This window comes from Myotis nattereri (genome assembly GCF_964212035.1).
Source record: "Myotis nattereri genome assembly, chromosome: 11".
Lineage (NCBI taxonomy): Eukaryota > Metazoa > Chordata > Mammalia > Chiroptera > Vespertilionidae > Myotis > Myotis nattereri.
Window position 1 is genome coordinate 35874018 of NC_138086.1, and position 27987 is coordinate 35902004.

A 27987-nucleotide genomic window follows, 5' to 3' on the forward strand; every position below is an offset into this window, starting at 1 on the left:
ATTTACAACAAAGAGTTAAAGCCCCAAATATGGCTATAAATGAATAAGAAATAAGACTTCTCTTCCCCCCAAGAAGAAACAAAATATAAGAATTAGTAACACAGGGAAATCATTCAAATCACAGCATTTGAAGCAATGAACTCTTCTCCCCTCAACCTATAAATTCAAAAGGCTCCTGCCTAATATTAGACGTGGTGTGGAGAAGGTGGGCATATCATACTCCGTGGGTGAAATACAAATTGTTAAATTATTCTTGGAGGAAAATATATTTCCAATGATTTTTAAAATGTATCTCTGGCCAGGATTGCTCAATGGTTAGAGTGTCAGCTTGCCCACTGAAAGATCAATGGTTCAATTCCTGGTCAAGGGCATATCCCCCTGGGTTGTAAATTCAATCCCCAGCCCCTGGTCAGAGCATGTGCAGGAGGCAACCAATCAATGTGTCGCTCTCACACAATGTTTCTATTTCTCTCCTCTCTTTCTCCTCTCTCTCCACCCCTGCTCTCCACTCTCTCTGAAAATCAATGGAAAAAATTATCCTTAGGTGAAGATTTTAAAAATGATAATAATGAAAGTAAAATGTATATACCCTGTGCCCAGCAATTACAACTATAAGAATTAATTCTAAGTAAAAACTGGACAAGTGTACAAAGTTTCTAACAGGGATATTCATTACAGTATCATATAAAATGGAAATTGGTTGGTAGTCCAGTGGTTGTGGAAGAGCTACTGTGCAGGCTTAAACAAGATGTTCTACTTGCACATTGCTTAGAAAATGTGTTGTGATATATTGAGTGCAAAAAAGCATATTTCAAAACAATGTGTATATCATGATTGCATTTCTTCCTTTGCCTTATTTTTTACACATGTGTAAGCTCATAGATAAAAGTAGGAAAGGCTATTTGTTAAAGTGAAAGTTATATCTGAGTAGCATTACAGATTCTCTTTTTCATTTCACTTATCAGTATGTTTACAATTTCCACAGTGAGAAACTGTTACATTTGTAATAAGGAGAAAAGAGAGGGCGATATCTAAAAACAAGGATTTTTAAATTTTAGCATATTTTGATAGGATGTAGTGGTGAAAATTTAAATGGCAAAGCCTTAATTGGACAAAAAGCCCTTGGGAAACCCTTATTGCAAAAACAAAACCCATAAGGGCTAAAATTATAGAAGCCAAATTAAAATTTTAACACATAAAAGGTGACTAATCGATTGAAATTCTTCCAAATCATGGCAAAGGCCCCAATTCTCTGCAGCACAGAGGTGTGGGGCTGAGCTGACCAGCAGATTGCAAAATGGGAAATCCTTCCAAGTGGTTGTTTCTTATAGCTTCTTTGTCATCTACTATCCCTTAGCTTTGATCAAAAAGGGATTGGACTCCCTTCAATTAATCCTGTCTTCAAATATTTTCTTTAATAAATAATCCCTGGAGAATCATTATTCAAATCTATGAACTACCCCGTGAGAGAATGCAGGCCTTGAGTTTATAAAGATAATAGAGTGCTTCGTTTGTCATTTCATGGCCGAGGATTTTCAGGTCCAATAAAATGCTAATCCGTCTCTGCTGCTCAGGCCTTTGGCCACCAGCCCTGTCTACTAAGTCTGCCACATCGTACACTTTTTCTCACCATAATAGAACAAGTGATGGGAATCAAACCCCTGATTACCAACTTTCCCTAACTCTCACAGTCCTACAGACCACTCCATCTTTGAAGACATCCAAAATATACGGGCATCTATGGGCACTGACTCTAGCCCTCTTCTTCTGCATCAGATGGTCAATACTGAACAGAGTTTAAGACCATAGACAAAAGAATAAGGCAGATCAGACACAACATGGCCACTTTGGAGCTTTGAGTCCTTGAGTAAACTTCTGAATTTCTCTAAGCCTGTTTTCTCATCTGTACAATGGCTGTAGTGATAATAATGCCTCCCTGGCCTTGTGAAACCAGGTGATTAACATATATAAGCTAAGGGGAGAGAACCTACTATATAGCCTCCAATAAAAGTATAACTTTTATTTTATTAACAGTATTTTTTTTCTAAATCTCATCACATATTTTGTTTAATAATTTTAACTACAATTCAGTTTATTTAATGTCCAGAAAAGTTGTTACTCTAAAATACAAGCATGTATATAAACTTGAGCTCCTCCCTTTGTACCAACTGCTTTTAAAAAAAAAAAAAAGCATAGCTAAGGTCATTACAGACACAATTAAACCCACCTCCATATAATGCTCCAGCTAATCCTTCGATGAAATTGGTTAGGAATATTTTAATATGCTCATGGACCTCCATTTAACTCTGTAACTTACTCCAGAAATCACAATGAACTTGCTCTTTGTGCTGTATGTCTTACAGTGACATTTAGACAAAAGCAATGAAATTTGACCTGACTTGGTAATAAATGTGGTGTGGTTGACTTTTGTGAAAAAGTATTAATTCCAACTTCCAACCACTGCAGACAAGGACCTTGGAATCCTTACCGTGAACTCCGCAGCAAAGCATTCCATGAGACAACCACATTTCAAATGGGCTTATCCCTTCCAACTAATTGACTTGATAACTGTTAATATACTCATGTCTCTCTGCCTTCATATATTTCTGTCAATAGATAGTGGAACTGAAGGACATGAGATTAAAGAACAAAAAAACCAGAGATTTCTATAAACTTCTTTTCTATAGGAAACTAGATAAGACTTCCAAAACAACTTATATATTTTTGTGTATCTCCAAACATTTTATTTCTGTAGCTAAATGATTGCATCTCAGAAGATGGCCTCTTTTAATTCAGGATTATAGCTTTAAGGAAGAAAGCATCTAGTTTCTCTATTAAGCAAGACCCAGTTGAAAGTGAGCATGCCAGTCTGGGCAGCTTAACTCAGTGGTTGAGCATCGACCTATGAACCAGGAGGTCATGCTTCCATTTTTGGTCAGGGCACATGCCTGGGTTGCCAGCTCAATCCCTAGTGTGGGCATGCAGGAGGCAGCCAATCGATTCTCTCTCACCATTGATGTCTCTCTCTCTCTCTCTCTCTTTCTCTCTCTCTCTCTCTCTCTCTCTCTCTCTCTCTCTCTCTCTCTCCATTACTCTCTGAAATCAGTAAAAATATTTTTTTAAAAGGAAGAAAATGAGTGTGCTAGCTGCGCTTGGCCGTCTCATCTCCTTCCACAATTGTTCAAGGCATGATGAATGAAAACAGCTATAGCAGAGGTTCCACCATCTAAGCTGCATGCCTTCTGTCATTCCCAGGTGGTGCTGGAGGTCAGCAGGGCTTCCTGGGCTGCATCCGCTCCCTGAGGATGAATGGGGTGACCCTGGATCTGGAGGAAAGAGCAAAGGTCACTTCCGGGTTTAAATCCGGGTGCTCAGGCCACTGCACCAGTTATGGGGCTAACTGTGAGAATGGAGGCAAGTGCATAGAGAAATACCATGGTTACTCCTGTGACTGCTCCAACACGGCATATGACGGAACATTTTGCAACAAAGGTAAGGCAGAACCAGTTTCTGGTCATGTTTACAGATCTCTTTAAGCCTAAATCATCTGCATAATGATTTCTCAGCTGCACAAAGAGCACCTTTATTCTCAAAATGTCCAGAATTCTTCTCCTACCTTAGGTAGGGAGTCTCCATCAGTCCCTAATCTGATATTTAATATGATGAGATAAGAGAAGCTTTGAGTGAGGTACCGAATTTCCCCCAAATTCCAACAAACTATGCACTGACTACAACATTACCAAGCAAATAGCTATGTCACACCTTCATGCTGAGTGACAGAGTCAGTGGTCTCTGAAAAGGGACTCAGGCCTGACACTCCCACTTAGAGACATCAGAGGGGTCAACACACTGGACGAACAGGTTGCCAAAGGGTTCAGTGAATGCAACCCAGGGTCTTGACACCCATCCCACCCTCACCTCTGGTTGCTAAGAGACTGGATTCAAGCTGGACTTCCAAGAAAGCACCTTTGTCTGGTTACTATCATTGTGACTCTTACACAGGATCCTCTGTGGGTAGTTCTCAGACTCAGTTATACTGCAGGAAACATGAGACACCACGTCTAATCATTGAGCTCAGAGCATCTGTTATTAATTTTATTTTCAGTCTTGAGTGATTTCTTTTATCCTCAGGAAAGTCTGCAGAACCAGTCAGCAGACTACAAGAGCCTGGTGCACATGCATGTTGTCATACACTTTGGGGTCCAGTGTGACCAGAAAAAAATCACTCAACTGAATGCAACCTGGGCTGCATTCCCTTCCCATAAGTAAGCAAGAGGGCTGGAGAGAAGCAGACTGGCCCCATTCCTGAGCTACACCTGAAATGCATGTGAATCTCTCTGCTCTTTCTAAATGAATGTGCAGCCTTTGGATAACATTTTCTGCACATGGTTGGTATGTCTCTTCATAAGAAGCTTTACATAAGCAGCCTATTCATACTCTTGGAAATACATACAGGGAGATTGTGTTGGCATTATTCGCACCAGATGGCACCCAGAAGGAGGAATTATTCCACAACATTCTCTGTACATCCAGGCTACTGTCTGGCGGTACTGTCATATGAGCACACAAATGAGGTCAAACAGGGCTTGAAGAATGAGCACGAGACGACAGCTGAGGCAGGAAGGAACACCACCGCTGAATAATGCTGCTGCACATTAATGGGGTGACTCCAGGGCTTCTTTCTGCTCGGGTCCACATGGTTCCATGATTTTCCTGTGGCACACAATGGGATGGGTTTGCAGAACACATTAATTTTGCAATTGTAGAAATGACAGTCTTGCAATTACTATTTGTTGTGCTTGATGCTAATTTAATGCAGTCATTCCATTGCCAAAGTGATGTCTGAATGCAGTCAAGTGAGCGCTAATGCCTGAGAGATTTCACTCATGAGTACCCATTTAAAGAAAATTGCAGGCCCCTTCTTTTTGGAGAGTTAGATTATACATGGTAGTTCATACAAAACCACTGGGGTTAATAGGCAATATTCACAAATAGAAGGGCAGCTTTGCCCATTAAAGTCAAATGAAGCCTGTGGGTGTCCTTTGACCTTTTCTCAAAGGGTTTACACAAAAGACACCTAAATATTCTTAGTGTCTGTTGAGCTGGAGGAGTTTACATTTGACTCAATTAGTGGCTAGAGCCAAAAAATTTAAATAAAAAACTGCAGAACATATTTGGCAAGTATTTGTGGGCATGCTTCTGAGTCCAGACAAGTTTCTTCTTGACTTGGGAGAACAATGGTGCTGCTGGTCAGAGGAATCTTGCAGCCTCCTGGGAAAGTGTTGTCTTCAGTAAGGCAAGCTCGCTCATGGACTGGGATCTTCCCTCTCAAACCTCCAGCCACGTACCCCTCTGTTCAGGCCCCCACCTCTCAGGTATCCTGGTGTTTACACAGCAGCTTCTGTGACCACACCCTCACAGTGGGGCTGCAGCAAATAGCTTGGCTTCTAGAAAGAGCATCCATAGTCACCCACCAACAAAAGAGCTCATGAAAGTCCTTGGCAGGCCTTCCTTTGATATCACAGGTCTGTGCCTCTGAATGTGGAGTTAATGTTCACAATATTTAGTTAAGTGAATAAAGCAAGTCCTAACACCACACACAGCCTGATTTGTTTATACAAAATCACACACATACACACACAGAAGCAAACTGTGAGGAAGCACACCAAAATATTAATTGTGATTATTTTTAGAGGAGGGTGAAAACACCAGTATTTATTTTCATTTCTTTTTTGCTACATTTTCTACTCTTTACTCACTGATGAGTCACCTCTAACCTCATTTTTGCCTCTTTTGTGGAAGAACAGTACTAAGAGTTATTCAAGAGTCAACTATTTCTAATCAGAAAATATCTAGTTATAAACCAGAAATCATCAAACCATCTAATTCTACTATCTGGAATGGAGTAGCATCTCAGATGGGAAGTGCATATAATTAAATTACCCATGAACTATCCATCTCTCAATACATTTAAGAGAGCCCAGTTGTTCACAAGCCTACAAAGCAATCACCCTTCATACAGGCACTACAAGAAGAATTGCCCTGTTGGGGCCAAGTTGTATGAGAATAAAAGCTTGAGATACTTGTACCACACTCAGACATGTGAGAGGCTCACAGTGGGACAGGCAGGGAACCCAACCCAGCCCGAGGGGGCATATCAGCCAGGTCTCTCCCATCTCTCCTGCTTGGACGAGGCCATCCAGGGTAATGGTGGCAAATGACCCACACCATTTATACACTCTCTGTGTCTTCTCTCTCTCCCCCTCTTCTCCTCCCTCTCCCTTCCTCCCTCCTTCTTCCCCCCCCCCTCCTTTTTTTTCTCTTGGCCATATTTAGGTGTAAGCTGTATTCTTTTATTGACTTATTTAACAAACATTTGGCAAACACCTGATATGTCTGGTAGCCTTCAATGTGTGCTTGAGTTTGCCTATATTGAAATTTTCAAAACATCTCAGTGGTTTATGGATAAGAAACCAGGAAAGTCTAGAGAACATGGACGCAGTGGATGAGAATTAGCTGAAAACAGTGTGTCATTATGGCCCCTTCACTGAGACAAGTTTCACAGAAACTTACCATCAGTTGGCACAAAAATATCTTCTAATTCACTTGCCTGCACATTTTTATGTTCGTCTGCTAAAACAGAATTACAGTTGAAAAATACATATCTTTAAGTACTCTGAAACCATTTTTTTGAGCTTAGGGAGTTCTGTTTTCTTCCCAAACATTTGCTTGTCACCCATATAGGCCAAAATTAGAAGAGCCAAAGTCACAGGACTGCAGAGTGAGGAAGAGTGATGGATGGATGCTTCAATAATTACAGTTATCATCATTTATAGTCACACAATACCCAGCACCCCATGGGATCCAGCTACATCTCCTGCTCTCCCTATGAGAATCATGGCATGAACTAACATTTTATGATTTGTGTTATTAATGTGCTAGAAGAAACTGTTTATGGCCAACTCAAGTCCCTGCTTAGAAAATACATGATGGAAGCAGATGTGGGTTTGAATCCAGCTTCCTCACAGGCCAGTTGTGTAACCTCAAGCAAACTGCTTAATTCTATTTGGCCTCCTCTTTAGAAATACATACATAATACCTACTTCTTCATCCCGTGGTGAGGATTCTAGAGAATAATGAGAACAAATTTCCAAATAGAGATCCTGAAACACATCAATCTAACAGCAGATGTCACTTGTCGCTCTCAGCACTCCCCTTTTGGGTTTGTGTTTTTGTTTTTATTTTAAATCACCTCACTATTTAGTCCTTCCCTAAAAGCTTTAAATGCCAGATGGCTCACTGGCATTTCAGTCACCTCTGAGTACTGGATTGTCACTCTGCTACTTCAGGAACAAAGACAGTATTGTAAAACATCAACTTGACTTAATTATGGTCACAGTGATAGTATTCTGAAGGTGAAACTGTGATCTCCGACTCCTAAGCCCTGATGGACTGAAGAGCACGCGGATTATCTGAAAGACATAGTTGGAGACAACAATCACCACATCCCAGGGGTCCTGCCCAGTAGTGCAATTCCTGGTGCAAAGTATCCTTCCCTGTCAAGAGCCAACCTGGGTCCCTTAGCAACTGCTATGGCCCTTCATAATACAAAGCCCATCAGAAGACAGAAAGCATTGAAAGAATCCAGGACTCTATTTTGCTGGAAGGAGACCTCTCACACAAGGTCACGGTAAACCTCTCTAAGGGAGAAAGGATTTCCCACCTTGCCTCCTAGAGGAATGTTCTATAGCAGGTGGAAGAGGAGAATTTGTCCAAAGAGCTCTAACATTTCTTCTCATGGCTACAGGCACAGCCCAGGGAGCAGAGTGTGTCTATAGGCTACCTTTTCAGAGCAGGTTTGAAAGCCTCTTAGGAAAAATTAATTAATAAAAAATGTTATAAACAAGTGAAGGGGAAAAAGAAGAGAAATATTGGAGTTCTGCATCTTAGAATCTCATCCCTATATGAAACTGGTTTAGCTGTTGTCAACATTGGCCATTTTTGCTCAGGTCTACTAGTAAATACTCAGTCTTGACCCCAGCTGGGAGGAGAGTTTCACACCAGCAGGGAGAGGTGCTTCTCACGGGCTTCTGTTTGATTTCCAGTTGAAACAGGAGGCTTTCTGGTTTGGATGATGGCCCAAAGGAACAAGAATAGACTTCTTTTTCCTCTTCCTCTTAGTGTTATTCAAGAAGGGGAAAGATTCCTTCTCTTTTCATATGTTTCTTGAATATTCAGACCTTAAGGTGCATTTGTCCAAAGAAATCTTAAAAATGTCATGAAAACATATGAAGATAATCTGATTAAAAGCTTTTAAAAAAGAAAAGAGAGAATGTCCTAGCCAGTTTTGCTCAGTGGATGGAGCATTGGCCTGGGGACTAAAGGGTCCTGGGTTCGATTCTGGTCAAGGGCACATGCCTGGGTTGCAGGCTTGATCCCCAGTAGGGGCCATGCAGGAGGCAGCCAGTTGATGTTTTGCTCTCACATCGATGTTTCTTTCTCTCCCTCTCCCTTCCTCTCTTTCTAAAAATCAAAAATATTTTTAAATCCACCATGAACAGTGCTCAGAACTTTTCTGTCCACGTTGGTAGTATTGCCATAACTGAGAGCAGAGAGCTCTGCCGGCCCCCTGTTTACGTGAGCACTTGCCCACATCTCTGTGTAGCAGTGACGTGCATTGTCTGGAAGCTCAATGATTCAAAGTTCAGCCTAGCCTGCAGACCTCAGAGCTACACTATTTCGTGGCCTGCTGCTGTGATCATAGTCGAGCAGGTGAGCGCCATGGCCCTGTTTAAATCCAATCTGTGTCATGGAATCACCATGAATCTTTTGTCCGGGAACACCATTAATGCAGCAAGCACCCTTGAGATTAAATCAGGGTGGATTCAGAAGCATCCTCATGGGGTTATTATTGAGGTCTTTAGAAAATCATATTGGTTCCTTGAATAATTATAGAGTTTCAAGAAATAAAAAGTGACTGCTCTATTCTAGAAGCCTTTTTTATAATTTTCCCCTTTCCCCAAGTGGATAACGGCCTCTTTGCCCTTCCCACCGCCACATTAAGGATGACAACTCCAGTTCCCATTAATGAGTTCAGGTATTTCTCATTTTTAATATGAATGTAACCCAAATATTTGCACAAGTCCAGTGCTAGTCACTCCTTGGTTTTCAGAATCAGAGATTAATAAGGTTATAAGTAAAATTCTTTCTAAAACTTTACTAATTGAATTAATCTAATTTAAATCCCTTTTAAGTAGGTCTGTTCTAGTCTGTTGCCTTCTATAATTCCTTAATAAATGTCTCTTAAAATGGAATCTTGCAAATTCGGTTAAAAATATAAATGAAGTCCAATAAATCAAATTAAAACAGTAGACCAAGTTGTAAATTTCTAACTAGTGTATAGGCCCCCCTTCTCCTGTTAAATAAGAGAAAATGTTATCTCGTGTGACTTTGTAAAGTGCCTACAGAATCATAAGCCACATGTGGTTATTACAATACTTCATAACATCTTTAAAAATATCAAGGAATATTTCAAGCAGTTTTATTTCTATTCCTATAATGAATTTGTCATTGTTCAGACTTTCAGCTTTTGCCCTAACATTCAGATGTCATTGGGTTACTTATTTCAACAATTCTTCAATTACTCTTGAATTGTTAAGGGTTTGTGCAGCTCTTTTTGTCAGAAAATCAAAGTATCTCATGGTTGAAATGATATTACATTGTATGTAACTGACATTTTACTGAACACTTCCTTTTATGCCAGACACTAAACTAAGTATATTCACAATAGCTTCCCTTATTTATTCATCACAGCAAATTTGAGATGTAGGTGTTAGTACTCTGATTTTTGAAAATGAAGGAACTGAGGCTTCTAAAAGTTTCTTATCTGAAGACACCTGGCTGGTCAATGACAGATTGGAATTGGAACCCTAAGGCCCTGATTCCAAGCCTGGTGTTTTCTCTACCATGTACACACCAGCATCGCGTTCTTTTCATGACACCATCACTGAGTGGGAGCCAAGCTGTGCTTGATAGAGGACTCGAGAGCACATGGGGCGGCCAGCTCCAGATTCGGGTGTGTCTGACACCTAGAGAGCTTCTCTTACCTTTCACCTTCATCACCATTAAAGACGGAAAATGTCTTCTGGAAGACTCATTGTATCTCAGCTCTGAGTTCCAATCACTGCGGGCTTAAGAACTCAGGGACATCCATGCACCTTCAGAACTCAGGGACATCCGAGCATCCTCAGAACTCAGGGACATCCATGCACCTCCAGAACTCAGGGACATCCAAGCACCCTCAGAACTCAGGGACATCCATGCACCTTCAGAACTCAGGGACATCCAAGCACCCTCAGAACTCAGGGACATCCATGCACCTCCAGAACTCAGGGACATCCAAGCACCCTCAGAACTCAGGGACATCCATGCACCTTCAGAACTCAGGGACATCCGAGCATCCTCAGAACTCGGGGACATCCAGGTATCCTCAGAACTCAGGGAAATCCATGCATCCTCAGAACTCAGGAACATGCATGCACCTTCAGAACTCAGGGACATCCAGGCATCCTCAGAATTCAGGGACATGCATGCACCTTCAGAACTCAGGGACATCCAAGCACCCTCAGAACTCAGGGACATCCATGCACCTCCAGAACTCAGGGACATCCAAGCACCCTCAGAACTCAGGGACATCCATGCACCTTCAGAACTCGGGGACATCCATGCATCCTCAGAACTCAGGGACATCCAGGTATCCTCAGAACTCAGGGAAATCCATGCATCCTCAGAACTCAGGAACATGCATGCACCTTCAGAACTCAGGGACATCCAGGCATCCTCAGAACTCAGGGACATGCATGCACCTTCAGATTCCCAAACTCCAGGGATATAAATAAAAGCACCTCACATAAACTCGATCAGTTCCCCACTCTTTCCTTTGCTGAAGGCTTAGTGGACCCTAAGGCTGAGATGCTCCCGGACAAGGATGATGTGATCACAGGCTCAACTGCCAGAGACCATTCCCCCAATCCCCTTAGAAGGCCTTGAAATAATCAACTCTAAATAATGTGAAGTTTACAAAAATAATGCTATCTTTTCTCACATAGTACCTTCATGATTTCAGCTGAAACTCTATACATTTCATGAATATAAAAGGAAGCAATATAATGAATTGTCCAGGGTATTTTACTTTTAAATATCTCACATTTTCAGCTGCAGCAAAAGCAGGTCTGTTCACCACCATCCACATTGCCCATGAGCACTTTATCCCGTCTACATGGCACCCTTCCCTTGGTGGTGGTCCTGTGTGTAATGGCGCATGAGTGATTCCATGGAAAGAGGCCAGTACATCCTGCACATTTGTCTCTCTTTCTATACCATACATACCACCATGAAGGCTGAGTACAGGACTAAGTCCCAAAAGTTCTGAATAATTTTCCCTTCTTCTTTGCCTTTCTTCCCGGGGCTCTCTGTGTGGCTGAGTAAACACACACACACTCCACAGAAAAACAGAGCCAGAGTTGAATTGGACCTTTCTAACAATAGGTCACAGATAACAAGCTATTACTTTGCATTTTATGGCACCACCCACATACCATATCCATGATTTTGTGTTAACAGTAGAGAAGACATTTCACTACCAATATATAATGTGAGAACTGGAACAAGGGGCATGGTGGGTTTGACAAAAGAAATTCTTCTGATGTGAGAGAGCACTCTAGACTGCTTTTTACAAAGAAAATGATTTTCTGGGTAAATACAGGCTGTGCCCTGTTAGTTTTCTTAGTTATGAGATTCATGCTTTGAGTTACTGGTTGATGGCTACTGAAGGATCACAGAATCTCTGTTTTAGTCCGGAGGCAGCACTGTAATGAATCTACTCCAGTGATTGAAATTCAAAACCCAAACAAAACATGGAAATTACCAAAATAATTACCAGACACATCTGGTCAGTTACGGCTAGCTGCCTGCTCACCTTGTTGCATAGTTGTTAGAGAGGAATTTGGGCTACAACTGTGCGCATTGCCGTGGTGCAGCCCAAGCACCTGCCTTCCCCCTGCACAGCAACACTCTGATCGCTGCGTGAGCTCTCTGTCCTCGGGCCAAAGGATAAAGTAAACATTGTGGCACAAAATAAAAAATTTATTCTCTAGACAAATTAAAAATGTTATTCTCTAAAGAATAAAAGAATTCACAAGCAGCTTATAGCCAGCAAGCATCCTTGAAATCAGGGTAGGTGTCTTCGACTGTTCGGGCTGCTGTAACAAAATGTCATAGGCTGGGTAGCTTGTAAGCAACAGAAACTTATTTCTCACAGTTCTGGAGGCTAGAACTCCCAGATTAGGATGCCAGCATTGTCTGGTGAGGGTTCTCTTCTGGGCCACAAACTTAGTTTTATATCTTCACATGGCAGAAGGGACTAGGAGGCTCTGTAGTCTCTTTAATAGACAATTGTTCCATTCATGAGGGCTCCACCCTCATGACCTAATCATCTCCCAAAGACCTCACTTTCTAATACTATCACTTTAAGGGTGAGGATTCCAACATGTGAATTTGGGGGGGAGGGACACAAACAGCCAGGTCATCACAGTAGGTATCCCCTTTTATAAAAACAAACCACATAAGTAAATAGCTGCCCTTGCCCAGTTTACTGACCCCACCCTCACCCCAGTTTGCGTACACACACACACACACACACATACACATGCACACACACACTCACACACACACTCACACACACACACACACACACACACACACACATACTCACACACTCACACTACCAGAGTTTCTCACTACCGTTACTTTGGAGGGAATAGTTGAAATTTTTTATATTACCCTTGCAGAGAATCTGTGGGTTCAGAAGGAAGAGATTGTGGAAGAATATGAATAGTTTAAGGAATGTACTTAGAGACTAGCCACTTTCGACCCAACATCATTTTGAGCTGTATGACTGCTCACTCTCTTTCCTGTGGCCTGATAGTCTACTGGCATCATTGGAGTTAGCAGGAGTGGGTCTGGGAGGGGGCGAGACCCCTGACTGTGCATTGAGGGATTAAGGTGAATCCTCACGGAGCCACGTGTAATTTAGGAGTGAGGAAGGCATTGGACAAGCTTCAAGGAGGTGGTTACAGTGACTTCTGTGAGGACAGAGAGCTGATGGGCTTTAGAAGAGGCTGGAAGGACATCTTAGGAGGGAGAGGTGGTCAGTGCCGCTCTTCTCTCACCATCTGCCTGAGGCCAGTCCTGCACTGGCCAGGAGAGAGGAAACTTACCCTCACTCCTTCTGCAGCTCAGATCCAGAAATTAGGCTGATTGTATTAGTGCTATAACTTAGTTACATTACCAAATAAACAATCTTTAGTTATTGATTCTTGTTAGAATATTGGAAATACTGTAGGAAAATGTATTCTGAATTCCTAAATCAATGTATACTGTTAGAATTACTATGGATCATTCTGTACCTGGCATTAGCATATATAGCATAAACATTTTTCTTTGAAACCCTTGGTCTTCATGCCCTCCATTAAAAAAGACTGCTTAATATTCTATCCAGTGGATTTACCAAAATGTATTTAATCTAATGTCACACAAGAGGGAAACGGCAATTTCTGTTTCTGCTCTTGAAATTGTTTCCAATTTTTTTATTGTACATAGTTCTGCAGTACGTATTTTTGTAAATGGCATTTCAGGGTTTTACATTATGACTTGGGCTAGATTTCCATATGGGAGAGGAGGGTTAGAGGGTATAAGTGTTGATGGCTTCTCATACGTGGAGCCAACCTGATTCCCCAAAACGCAGTGCCCACGTCCCAGCCCAACGTGAGGAAGCCCGGTTCTCAGAACACCAACAGTGTTTCCTCTTTTTCTTTTCTTCATTGTTGTGAATAAGCCAGAAATGGTTCTTTATGATTTCATTCACTCTTCTTTAGCTGCTGAAGAACAAAGAATTTAAAAGGAAGTTCTGGCAAGATCGATGTGTCGCTGAGAGAGGCCCACTCAAGGGTGGCCAAGAGCCTGCACGGGGTCCCATTTGTAACAGTGAAATCACTACCAGGTTGAAAAGTTCCACTTGCCCATGTCTCAGCCTGGTCAGGAGTGGGGATTCCAACCCTTCCAACCCTAACAAAGTCCATCAGAGACTGCGCAAAAATGAACTTCAGAGGTCAATCAGATATTATCTATCAAAATGTAACCTATGGCCTGACCGGTTTTGCTCAGTGGATAGAGAGCATCAGCCTGTGTACTGAAGGGTCCTGGGTTCAATTCTGGTCAAGGGCACGTACCTTGGTTGCAGGCATGTATAGGAAGCAACCAATTGATGTGTTTCTCTCACATTGATATCTATCTCTGTCATCCCTCTCTTTTCCACTCTTTCTAAAAATCAATGGAAAAATATCCTTAGGTAAAGATTTTTTAAAAATGTAACCTATTTACATTCTATTTAACCCAGTAGTTATACTCAACAAATCTAACCTAGAAAAATACTAGTAAGATACAAATATACAAGGGTTGGAAAAAGTGGGCTTACAGTTGTTCATATGGAAAAAAACAGGCAGGTTATGATTATTACTAATAAATAAATGATAAAACAAAAATACAGTGTTTCGTGTACTCAAAACTGTAAACCTACTTTGTTCCACCCCTGTATGATTGTTTAACCACTTTGCTGTACACTTGAAACTAATACAAAATAATATTGAAAATAAACTGTAGTTGAAAAATTTTAAAAGAGAGATGATGGGAAGGAGTGCACAAGCTCAAAATAAATAAAATATAGACAATAATAAAAAAAGAATACTTGCATTCATAACATCCATAAAAACAGTGACCTTAAATGCCACATTAAAATGATTGCTGAAAAATGCAAATAAAAATATAGTAGAATAAAGACACTTTTATTCCTTCTCAATGCCACTGATATCAAAAAGAAGGAAATAAAGGACAAAAAAATGTATTTTCAACAAAATATGGAAATAGCCATTACAACAAACCACAAATTAGGACAAATGAATTCCAGATACTTTGAAATTTGGCTAAGAATGAGAGAAGAAACAGTGAAATCGAGTTGTCTTTCAACTGATTTTAGAGAGAGATTGGGGGGGCGGGGGGAGAGAGAAAGAGAAACATTATTGGTTGCCTCCGGCCTGCGCCCCAACCAGGGCTGGGGATCGAACCTGCAGCCCAAATACCTGCCCTTGACCAGGAATCTAACCTGAGACCCTTTGGTGTGAGGTCCAGTGCCCTAACCACTGAGTCACTGGCCAGGCCATCAAGATGCCTTTTAAGATGACTCTAGCCTCAAGTGACCTGTCCTATGTATGAAAGCACTTAACCTTTATTAAGAAACTGCTTTATCTTATTTCATCTTGTGTTATCTCATCCCCAGTTATCTTGCAGGGTGCTGGACATGAGCAGCACTCAGTAGACACCCAGTTAATTGGTGGGAGCCTCTGACCATTCCTCCAACCATAACAAGGTCCAGTACTACCTCTTCTAGGCCCCTGGAATAGGTGTGGCTCTCCTTTCTCTTTCTTATGTTTCTCAGGGGTCTGAGCACCTGTCACAGTGTCTGACTGCACATTGCTTCAAGACAAGGGCTAAGATGTTTTTATGCCTGTATCCCTAGCCCCAGCACAGTGCCTGACACAAAATGGGTGCTTGGTAAATATTTGAAGAAGGAGCACTTTCTAGAACCACCTTTTCAATTGAATCTCTCAGTTCTGAACATTTTTCATGTTAGCTCCCCACCCCTAGAAAAAAATAGGAAGAAAGAAAACAGCCAACTTAAAAGCAGAATGAAAATGGTGAAAGTGATTTCCATAGAAGTCTTAGCTGACTGTTTAGAGTTTCTTTCCCTGCAGCATTGAATTCACAGCCTAAATTATAACTAGCTTTTCTGATAACATGAGTATCACAGGCTAATACAATCAATCTTGTTTCAGTGTGTGTCTTTGGGCAATGAAATGTCACAAAGACGTCTCCTGCCTCTTCCTTTGATGCAATTTTTTATAATCTGAGGTCCGTGGCGATGGACAACTCCAAAGCTGTGATATTCATTAAATCAGCCAAGTCAGGATGTAATATATCCTATAATTGAGACTCTCATAAAATCGTGCCAGGTACCTGAAGGCCACTCTTATTTCTCCATTTTCTTGGTATCCTGAACAACTACTTTCCAAGGAATCACTAATATTTCCCCTGGAGTCGAACCATAGAAAAGACCATGGGAAGGGGACAGGGGGGCTGCTAGGGCATTCAGAGCACGCGATCCTACAAATGCATCCTACCGTCCTGCCAATGCCAGTGGGAATAAGAAATGCCTTCCAAAAAGCACCTACATCAACATTTGACCTGTCAAATCTAATGATCTTTGTCTTGGTCATTGTACTGGGTCTCATGTTAGCTCTGCAAACACTAATGAAAACAAAAGCACAAAGAGCATTTTTAAAGAGCTTTTAAAGAACCTCCCATTTGCACACACCTTTACGATTAACTTTCCCCAGAGCTGACCACATTCAGGATCCATTGTCTACTAATTCCAAAGAGCAATCCTAAATGAGGTTTCCCAGGTTGTTCTGAATAAGACCTAGCAAGGGAAATAATATTTTGAAAGTATAATTCAAATGGCTCATGCCTTAATCTCAAATGAAACAAATCAACCATTAATTAGACCCTTCTGATTCCTGATGTGTCCAGGCATGGAAAAGTTCACAGGGGCAGGATGGAGATGAGCTGAGGAGGTGGGGTGGGCTGGGTTGGAAACTCTCCCCTGGGAGAGGGAGTTATTGGGAGCAGAATGGTGACTGGCTCCTTGCAGCTGAGATCAGGGAAGTTTTGCAATGATGGCAGTTCACGGCATGCCAGGCGCTCTCCTAAGCATTCTGCATGTATTCATTCATTCCCTGATTACTAGACCCATTTTATGGACATGAAAACTGATGCATAGAGAAATTAAGGAGTTTGCCTGAGGTTACCCATCTAAGTGGCTGAGTAAGGATTTGGACATAGACAATTTAGCTCTAATGCCTGTCTCCTTAACCTCCGGAGGTAATGAAGGAGCTGCTCTTTCAGGCAGAGGGCAGGGGACAGCCACTGAGCTGTGGGAGCAGGCAATATGCAGAGACACATTGAGGTCCTTCCAGGAAAGTCACAGCTTGCACCAGGATCTGGGCTCAGGGAGAGAATTAGGGAACACCCCTGCTAGAGCTGGGACTCCCCTTTGAGACTGTGCATCCCTGACTCTGTGAATGCAGGTTCCTAGTGGAAAAAACAATGTTAAATATGAGTCCTGATTTATTTATTTTTTATTAATTTAGTCCCATATGCTACTAAATTAATGTGCATCATAAAATATGCACAAAAGGAAAAATTATCCTCTAACACCAAAAACTTACCATAAATCCACTTCAAATAGTATTCACCTGTACTAGCATGGAAATGTGTGTCCCTGGCCAAAAACATTTTTTTAAAATAATTTGGGTCTAGTTTTATTTGAAGTTTATCAGAATTTCTTGGTCTAGAACCCAGTTTTCATATAATTATTTCCTAATTATTTATGATCATTTATCCAAATATGGATGATTACTTGAAAACAATGCAATGCAAAACCTTTGATGTATTACATAATCCAAAATATATATTAAAACAAAAAAAGGAACCTTTTAAAAGCCTGCAGCAATACAAAAAAATAAAAAGGTCACCCAATAAGAAAAATTCTCTCTATAACATTGTTTTAAAATCCAGAAACAAAGCCAAAATGTCAATCCATTCTTTAATATTTTCCACAGCAAAACAACAGCCATTGTACAAAACCCATTGGCGTTCAAACTGTCTAATCTGCCAGTGACAGACCATGTCTCATTCAGGGCAAACATTTATTTTTCTGATCATGGAAATAACACACACGTACAAAATGAAAAATTAAATTAAAAGAAAGCATTTCAGCAATCCTGAAGGGCTTGAGCCCTCTGACAGCTCATCGTACCCCATCAGCCCATTGTTGTCACCCTGCTGATGCAGCTAGCTGCCTTTTGACACCAAGACTAATGGAAAGAGGAGGAGATTAGCAAAGCAGCTTAAACATCTCACCTGAACAGCTCATTTAAAACTAGGATTTGGTTTTTTGATCTTTAGAACTTAATTTGCACAAGCTAAATTTTAAATATTTTCTGTATATCATTGTGATATTGTCACACACATTTTACACATTTTATGTGCCAGAAGCCTTAAAGATCTTCCTGTGCAAATGTTGATATATTGTGACAGTTATTTCACGTTTAATATGTAGAGAGGAATAGGGGTTAGCTTATGTCCGTTTTGGAAACCTTTAAAGACTACTGAAGGTTCCAGACATCTTGGTTTTAATTAAAGTAAAATGATAAAGTCATTATGTAGTTCAGATGCTGATATCCTAAATAATAATATATATTTACATTAAAGCTAAAATTGTTAAGCAAAACAGTGTCTAATTTGTTGGCTTACAAGTGTTCTAGAGTCTAGAGCTTGTTAATATTCTATTCCTACTTTAAGAATTTAATTGCTCACTTATTCTAAAAGCTGTGTCAAATAAGCTGATGTTAAGTTGGTTTTCACTAAAGCTACTGAGATATCTGCCTCTTCAGAAAATGTATTGATTTTTTCCCCTGTTTAATAAAAGCAAGTGATACATTTTAAAAAATAAATAACTAGGGTTCCTGTCAATCATGTCTGGACCATTCCCCTCCATCCTGCACAGAGGAGATTAGTTCTTCCAGCTCCATTTGTGTGGGCACCACTTGGGGTCTCCCTGAAGCGCTGGGGAGACTAGAGGGTTATTTCCTGCTGGCCCACTGGACCCTGAACCCATGTATCCTTTCCCTGCACAAATCTCAACCTGACAGAAACTGAAATGAGTCGCCTGACTTCCACATTAAGGGAACAATGTCAAGGTGGCCGATAAGATTGATGATGTTTAGGTTGCAAACAGGTTGACCTAGGCGACCCAAGCCAGGCCTGTAGCAACCAAGGCTATTGTCTGCTACTCAGAGCTCCCACCCCTGGGATGGCAGGTTACAGCCTTGTTCTAGTTTTATTTTGAAGCCCCAGGTTAGGGATGGGCAGCTCAGTGCCATTTGGTTTGGAGGTGATAGGTTTGGCAGTGGGAAATTACCCAAGAATTAAAACATCTCTGAGAGTGTTTTATAAAAGTTTGTAAATCATCGGGTACATAATGTGGATCATTAATTGCCTTATATGCTTTAAAGTGACTGCTTCATTGAGGTGCCTAGTGGTTAAGATAAGTCAGTATCTGCTACAGCCCCTTTAAAATCTCCAGTGTGAAAATAACTGCATCCCTGCACTAGGGCTGTGAGGATTGGGACAGACATGTCCTCCCTATGCGTAGCATACCCTAACAGTTTCTTGGGGACATTTTGTTCTTGTGTATGGATTCTCTATATTAACGCAGAGTGGCCATCTTCTCAGATGTGTCCTTGTTGGGCACTGGAACTTACACGAGAACATTGCAGTCCTACCCTTGTCGTGGCAGTCGGCTAAAGCTCCATGGAGTATTTGCGTTCAGAGTGCTAGTGCTAGTTAGAAAACGTGACCTGAATTCACTGCTGCTTCGTGCTCCCCGGAAGCTCTGTGGAGAAAAAACGCATTTAGTACGAGAGCCAAGAGGCCGTGCACTGCCCTGGCACTCAGAGCATCTTAAAAATATTGATCTCTAAGCCCCAGCTAGAAATTGGTCCAATGTGGGTGCTCAGAGAACACACAGAGGCCATTGAGGAGGGAGTGGAGTGGGCAGCAATGGGAAGAACAGAGGGAAATGCAGTGAGGGAAGCAACAGGGCCTGGGAATGGGGAGAAAAGGCTAGATCGCTAGGGGTAGTAGGTCATGGTAAGAGCGTGGCTTTTGCTCAGAGGAAGATAGAGATCCATTCAAGGGGGTTTTGAGCAGAGGAGTGATGTACGTTATGAAATGATCACTTTGCTAAATTACCTCCACTTTCCTAACCCAGAAAAAACTATTTTCTAAGCTACTATGCAAATGTCTGATGGTGAGAAATGGCCTGGATTCTAAATGCCACAGTCTTCCATGTATCATCTCCCCAGATTCCTGAAAGAGATAGGTGGGAGGCATATTTTAAGCAACTTCAAGATTTTTTTTTTTACTCTAAGAGCCTTGAACTAGAAATATGAATTTTCAAGTTCCTCTTTGCTTAGGCACATCCAAAGGCCATTACCAGAAATTCTCATTCCATGATGTGGGATAGAATGTAGGCATCTATGTAGTGAAAAGGATGATTTTAACGCACATATAAAAACCTTACCTCTCCGGAGGCTGGCGGAAACAGCGGACATTGGCAAATGCTTTTATTTTTCTCCTTTCATTCGTTAGGGCTGTGCTGTCCAGTGTGGTAGCTGCTACCTACGTGTGGTTATTGAGCACTTGCACTGGGACCAGTTCAAACTGTGATGTGCTAGAAACAGAAAACACTCAGTGGATTTTAAAGATGTTGAATGAAAAAAAAATAGGTGTAAAAAATGTTTCAGTAATTTCTATATCAATTGCATGTTGAAAGATAATATTTTGGATATACTAAATTAAATACATTATTTAAATTAATTCATGACATTTTCCTTTTTTTACTTTTTTAATGTGGCTACAAGAGAATTTAAAATTATCAGTGTGGCTCATGCTGTATTCCTATTGGACAGTGCTGATGGAGAGCATTTCAAAGACTCCTCGGTAGCAGAAACCATAGCCCCCTGCCTGCCAGAGCTTCAAAACATGCCTACCAGGCTCCCACCCTCAGTTTTTAAAAATTAGAAATGCTAAGTTGCTAAGTTGCATTTTTTATATCTTTCTTCCAGATAAAGGATGAGTAAAAAAAAACATTGGAAGGCAGAACTAGATAATAGTTAATAGTAAGAACTTGCTTGCTGTGTGACTCCAGGCAAGTTACTTGCCTTCTCTGAGTCTCTGTTCCCTCATCTGTAGAGCCTAGACAATGGCATGTATCCCAAGATGCTGTAAGGCTAAATAACATCATTTCTAACTTTCTGTAAATGGTAGACACTCTCAGAATTGGCGCTGAGCTCTAGAGAAAGTGGAGAGGCATCCGATTCAGGTTATGAGACTTAGCGGAAGCAGTGATGCCCCACTTCCCGCCATCATCAGAGGGGCAGGAGTTCATCGCCTCCCTCACAGCTCCTGACTTTTCTCTACATTATGCTTCTTTCATCTAATTGGAAATAAACTCTCAGAATGTCAGATTTACATTCAAATATAAGTATGAAAGAATTAAAAAGCAAAATGTCATTTGGAAAGAGTATTTATTTTTATTGATTGATTTAAGAAATAGAATGGAAGGGAGAAAGGGAGAAACATTGATCTGTTGTGCTTTTTCATGCATTTATTGGTTGATTCTTGTATGTGCCCTGACTAGGAATCGAACCTACAACCTTGGTGTGTCAGGACAATGCTCTAACCATCTGAGCTACCTAGCCAGGGTGAAAAGAGTATTTTTAATGATCAGACTGTGACTGCCATGTGGCTTTCATGATATAGCATGACAAAAGGGAAAGGCATGGGAATCTCTGGCATGAGAAAGGAGGGATGGCCAAAAGTCTTCAAACACCTCACACTCCAATTGCACTGTTTTACTTGTTTTATCATGCTGTTTAAGTTTTTCTACCTTTTGACCTCATACCCATTACCTAATAATGCTCATCATTCTCAAAATATAAAATGTTATGTTTACACTATTTTATCTCATTTCTTCCATTGCCAAACACAAGAACTTACTTTTTTTAAAAAAACTTTCAGGCCGAATTCATTAAACCACATTGTCTTCAAAGGTTTCCCTTTTTTCATAGACATGAGAAGACTCACATAGTTGGTTTTCCTGATTCTCAGGAGACAACCCAGTTAAGCTGAAGCAGGTTATGTATGCAACCAGGCTTCCTACCCTTCTCCAGGGGGTCAGTTCCAATTAGAATGAAGCCAGGAATGGGCAGGCTTTGTCCATTTTAACACACCATCTCAGGTCTCCATTCTTTCTAAACAAAGGTGCCATTTGAACAAGGCTATGTTTGCAGACATTTCTTTACACTCAGGACTATGGGAAAATGAGAAACTAGAAAGAAGTAACTTTTAAACCTTCCCCAAACTATGGAACAAAAGAAATGGTAAAAGGCAGGGAAACATTCTAGTTTTAAAATGTGATGTATGTGGCCATTGAGCTCTATTTTTGGAACAGAATGTTACAAGCAGAAAAGGCAAATGAATACATTGGAATAGGGACAATCTCACTTCCTGAGCCAGGATCCTCTATATTAAACAGAAGATCGAAGCCTTAAAATACCAGAAACCTGAGCCTTCAGGGTGTTTCTTTGAATGATTGGCCTGGGTGCTGAAATAATACATAGAGCCTTTTGGGGAATTCTGAACTTGAAGCCGCATTTTCTTTGTGGTACACTTTTTCCCTGGGCTGTCCTCTCACCCACCAGTGGGACTTGCTCTTCCTGTTCCCTTCATGTCAAAGGACAGGTCAGTGAGAAAACTCGGGCAAATGAGGGCTCAGCAGGTCACTAAGCAACAAATGCTTTTTGGAAAATCATGTTGAGGTATTACAGATAGTGTGTGTGTGTGTGTGTGTGTGTGTGTGTGTTTTCATATATTTTCTGGGGGAAAATATATGCACACATATTTATATACATACGTCCCAAACATACACACTCATTTTCTGCAAGACCATTTGGAGTTTGATTTTATGTATGTATACAGTATATGTATGTATGTGTGTGTGTGTGTATGTATGTATGTATGTATGTATATCAAGAGAGCTACAGAAAGTTTTTTGCAAGTATTTTTAATTTATTCCATATAAGAATAACTGTATTTTATGCAATAATGAATACCTCTATTTTTGCACAGATGTGATAGAAAAAAAGGGGAAAGCTTCTAACAGAGGGAAAAATATTAGTAAAATTTTAGTTGTCAGTTTTATAACTGAAGCTGTTTCCTTGTTTGAGAATATCGTCTTCATCGAAGCAGAAGAAAAAGAGGATCTGGCAAATGGCCCACAATGTTCCTTTCCCTCGGCAAGTGCAGGTGTCAGGAGGGTTCTTTCTGCTGGTGGCACACGGAGTCGGTCATCCAAGGCCATGTGTGACAATGCGATGAATTATCAAAATGTATTCTTTTTCTTCTTTGCCTTTCTCCTCTTACCTTTTGACTTCCTTTCTCCTTCTGCCATAGGGCAAAGTGTAATAACTTTTCAATAACAACCTCATTTTCAGGAATAGGGATAATTCATAATCCTAAACTTATTTTTTCCAAAATGTACTGATAGATAATTATTTCTTGATTTATTTGAGGTGAATCTTTGCTTTTTACTAGTACCTCATATTATAACTTCTTTGGAGAAAGTACCCTTGAAAAATTATAGCTAGTGATAGAAACACATTGCCAACATGTCTTAGAGTATCCATTAAGCTGTAAGGCATTTAATTATTTTACATGTATCTTATAATACTTTCATTATTTGACTGCTATTTTACTTCATGATGATGTCTAAGTTGACGGAATAGCATTTCTCTCGAAAAGCCACTTTACAAAAAAAATTAAACTGAAAAATATCACCTAAGTAAGGTCAGTGTGGACCAGCCAGTTAAAGTATATACTATTTCTATTTAAAAATTCGACTTCAGTTCTGCTCATTTCCGCATATATTTATTGCATACCTGTTGAAAGCCAGGGGCCGGCTGAGGGCACAAAGTCCTTACCCTCAAAAGCTCACATTCTCGTGAGCTACTTGGTTCCATGATTTTCCTGTGGCACACAATGGGACGGGTTTGAAGAACACCCATGTTTCTTCTCTCTTTCTTCCCTTCCCAGAATGGAAGAGTCAGTGGTGGGCCCCTGTATTGCCTATCTGCAAAAAAAGTTCTACATGGAAATACATATACATGTACATATACACATACATGTACATATACACGTACATGTGCATGTGCATATACATATACATAGCCTCAAAATGGTTTTCCAAAATTATTTGTGTGTATACAGATATTTTTGTCTGTTTATATATGTTTTCCAGAAATGGGAAAATAGTGTTGTATCAGTGTTGGTTTCTTCACTTCAACTTGCTCTCAAATTGTTCAGGAATTAGTCTCCATGTATATATATATTGCATGTGTGTATATAATACCCAGACACAGATAAATGTGGTGAAGAATTAAAAGTTGGGGGAATCTGATTATGGAGGATATGGGAATTCTTTGTGCTAATCCTGCAAGTTTTCCACATCTAGAGCAGCGATGCTCAGGCCTGGCTGAACATGAGGCTCAGCTGGGCAGATGATGAACTATACAATAGGCTGGCCTTTCTCCAGACCAATCCAATCAGGACTCCTAAGAGTTTGCCTCAGACATATAATTCTCAAAGCACAGCCAAGATTGAGAAGTTCTGATGTAATTTCCTAAACCCCACACTGATTCACCCCCTGTGCCTGTGTTCCCGCTATCTCCCGTGCTAGGAAGGCCCTCGCCCTCCTGTTCACCTTGCAAATGTTCTCACTTGTCCACACCCAGACACTCAGAGTCCACTCAGAGTCACCTGCCTAGTGAAGTAATCCTGACAGTCCCACATCCCACCCACAGAAAGAGCCCATCTTTCTCTTCTCCTGCTGTTTCTTTCTACACTCTCTGTTATTCTAGATCGCATGCTGTATTCAAATGATGTGTTTACTCTGTCTCCCAGCTAGTAGTGAACTCCTTTAGGGAACAGGTCCTCATCGTGTTTACTTTCATCATCAGCATGGGCCAGGCATATAGGAGGTTCCACGGCATGTTCACTAACTTGAAAGCAAATAAGGTCACACCTGTTGGACTCAAGTTTTAAGGAGGAGCTTTGAGGACTTAGGAGGAGCCCTGTGTATAGCATGTGGCACTTAGGGAAGGAGATGGAATCCAAGCATGAGTAAGGAGGAGAGGTGGATGGGAAGGAAGTACATGTGATAAGCCAGTAAGGCAATCAGGCTGGACCACATGCAGAGTATGCAGAGAGGGAGGGATGTGGCTGAGAAGGGAGCAGGTACAGATAGTGAGGGTAATGCAGGTCATTCTGGGAGCCGAGTCTGCATCTAGCACAATGCCTAACTACACTGAGCATCTCACTGTATTGTTTGTCAGGGAATAATGAGTGAATTCATTTTTTATTACTCCTGAAACTTTTGAGGGTGAGGTCATGAAATCTCAAGAAAACTATTAACCCTGTCCCCAGAAAAAGGCATACACACATACTGTTGCTGGAAATTTAATAAGATTTACAGATTCTCTGAAATGTATCCAGTGACACATACACACAAATTATATCCCAACTTTTTTAAAAAATACACTTTATTGATTTTTTACAGAGAGGAAGGGAGAGGGATAGAGAGTTAAAAACATCAATGAGAAAGAAACATCGATCAGCCGCCTCCTGCACACTCCCTACTGGGGATGTGCCTGCAACCAAGGTACATGCCCTTGACTGGAATCGAACCTGGAACCTTTCAATCCTCAGGCCGATGCTCTATCCACTGAGCCAAACTGGTTAGGGCCCAACATTTTTTAAACAGGATAAAATTGAAGTTTAGGAGCAACACACATATATAAGATGGTCACTTTGAAAAGCTGTGAATAAGAGACGCATCAGAAGACACTTTTTATGAAGTCACTACAGCTTTCCAAGTTGGACCTGGGTGCCTGAAGTTGAGGCACAACAGAGGAGATCCTGAGAAAAGAACAGAGTCAAGAGACGGTTATGAGACAGTGGAAACAAGGGAGTTCAGGGTGACTCCTGCCTTTTTTTTAGAACCCATATTTTACTCTATTTAAAAAATATTTATACAGTGCCGTTTACTGTGTGCCATACTCTTTCCAAGAACTTAATAAATACGAACTCATTTAATTCTCATATCAACCCTGGATGGCCAGAAGAGCCACAACAGCTGTGAACAGCACCCATCAGAAGACCCACTAACAACAGAGGAGCAGCTGCTACCACAACCGCCCAAGGAGCAACCACAGCCCGAGGAGCCACTGCCACCTAGGGAGCAGCCACTGAACGACTCATTATCTATATACGTCAGTGAGATCAAACATGGGTAGACAAAGAAATCCCCAAAGGAAAGAAAAGGAGGACTCACCAGAAAAGCAGCTAAGTGATACAGAGGCATACAACATGACAGAAAAAGAATTCAGAATAAGGGTCCTAGAGTGCATACACCGGATGGAGGAAAAAATCGACAACTTATCCAAGAAGCAAGAAGAAACAGATGAAAAAATCGACAACTTAACTAAGACCCAAGAAGAAATGAAGTGCGATATAGCTGCAATAAAGAACACCATTGAAAGTATCAACAGTAGACTAGGAGAAGCGGAAGACCGAATTAGTGAATTAGAAGACAGGGAAGCAAAACACACCCAAACTGTACTTCAGTTGGAGAAAAAAATTAAAAGACAGGAGGAGAGCCTAAGGGAGCTTTGGGACAACATGAAACGAAACAACATACGAATAATAGGGGTGCCAGAACAACAGAAAGAGGAACAAGGATTAGAAAACCTATTGGAAGAAATAATATCAGAAAACTTCCCTGAGGTGGGGAAGAAAAAAGTCACACAAGCCCAGAGAGTCCCAAGCAAGGTGAACCCGAAAAGACCCACACCAAGACACATCATAATTACCATGGCAAATGTTCAGGACAAAGAGAGAATCTTACAGGCTGCAAGAGAGAGACGGAAAGTTACATACAAGGGATCTCCCATTAGATTATCAAATGATTTCTCAACAGAAACACATCAGGCCAGAAAAGAATGGACGGAAATTTACAAAGTGATGCAAAGCAAAGGACTGAATCCAAGAATACTCTATCCAGCAAGGCTATCATTCAAAATTGAAGGGGAAATAAGAAGCTTCACAGACAAAAAAAGGCTAAGGGAGTTTATCACCACCAAGCCAGCAATGCAAGAAATGCTAAAGGGACTGGTGTAAAAAGAAGAAATAAAAATCCCAGAAAGAAAACAGCCACACACACAAAAAAAGAAATGGCTACAAACAAGTACCTTTCAATAATAACTTTAAATGTAAACGGGCTAAATGCTCCAACCAAAAGATATCGAGTGGCTGAATGGATAAAAAATCATGACCCATACATTTGCTGTCTACAAGAGACCCACCTCATTAGAAAGGACTCACACAGACTGAAAGTGAAGGGATGGAAAACTATCTTTCAGGCTAATGGAAAAGAAAAGAAAGCTGGGGTAGCAATACTTATATCGGACAAAATAGACCTCAAAGTGAAGGCCATAACAAGAGATACGGAAGGCCACTTCATAATACTAAAAGGATCAATACAACAAGAAGATATAACCCTGATAAACATATATGCACCCAATGCAGGAGCACCCAAATACATAAAAAATCTTCTGGAAGATATCAAAGGAGAGATCGACAACAATACAATCATAGTAGGGGACTTTAATACACCACTGTCATCACTGGATAAGTCCTCTAGACAAACAATCAGCAAAGATACAGCAATACTAAATGACTCACTAGATCAGATGGACTTAATAGACATCTTCAGAACACTTCACCCCAGTGCCACGGAATATACATTCTACTCAAGTGCTCATGACACATATTCAAAAATAGACCATATATTGGGTCACAAGCAAAGTATCCCCAAATTCAAGAAGATTGAAATCATAAAAAGCGTCTTCGCAGACCACGATGGCATAATATTAGAAATAAACTGCAATAAAAACAACCCAAAATACTCAAACACCTGGAAGCTGAATAGCATGCTATTAAATATTGATTGGGTTACCAATGAAATCAAAGAAGAAATTCAAAACATCCTGGAAACTAATGACAATGAAAACACAACAGTCCAAAACCTATGGGACACAATGAAAGCAGTCCTGAGAGGGAAGTTTATAGCTCTAC

General features: G+C 40.8%; 1 protein-coding gene across 1 annotated transcript in view; it reads left to right on the forward strand.

Annotated features, from left to right (window-relative positions):
- Positions 1–27987, forward strand: part of CNTNAP2 (contactin associated protein 2) — a 1809641-nt gene that overhangs the window by 1640331 nt on the left and 141323 nt on the right. Inside the window, exon 18 of the mRNA XM_081102720.1 lies at positions 3256–3492. Coding sequence (XP_080958846.1) covers positions 3256–3492 — 237 coding nt within the window. The remainder of the gene's footprint in view (positions 1–3255; positions 3493–27987) is intronic.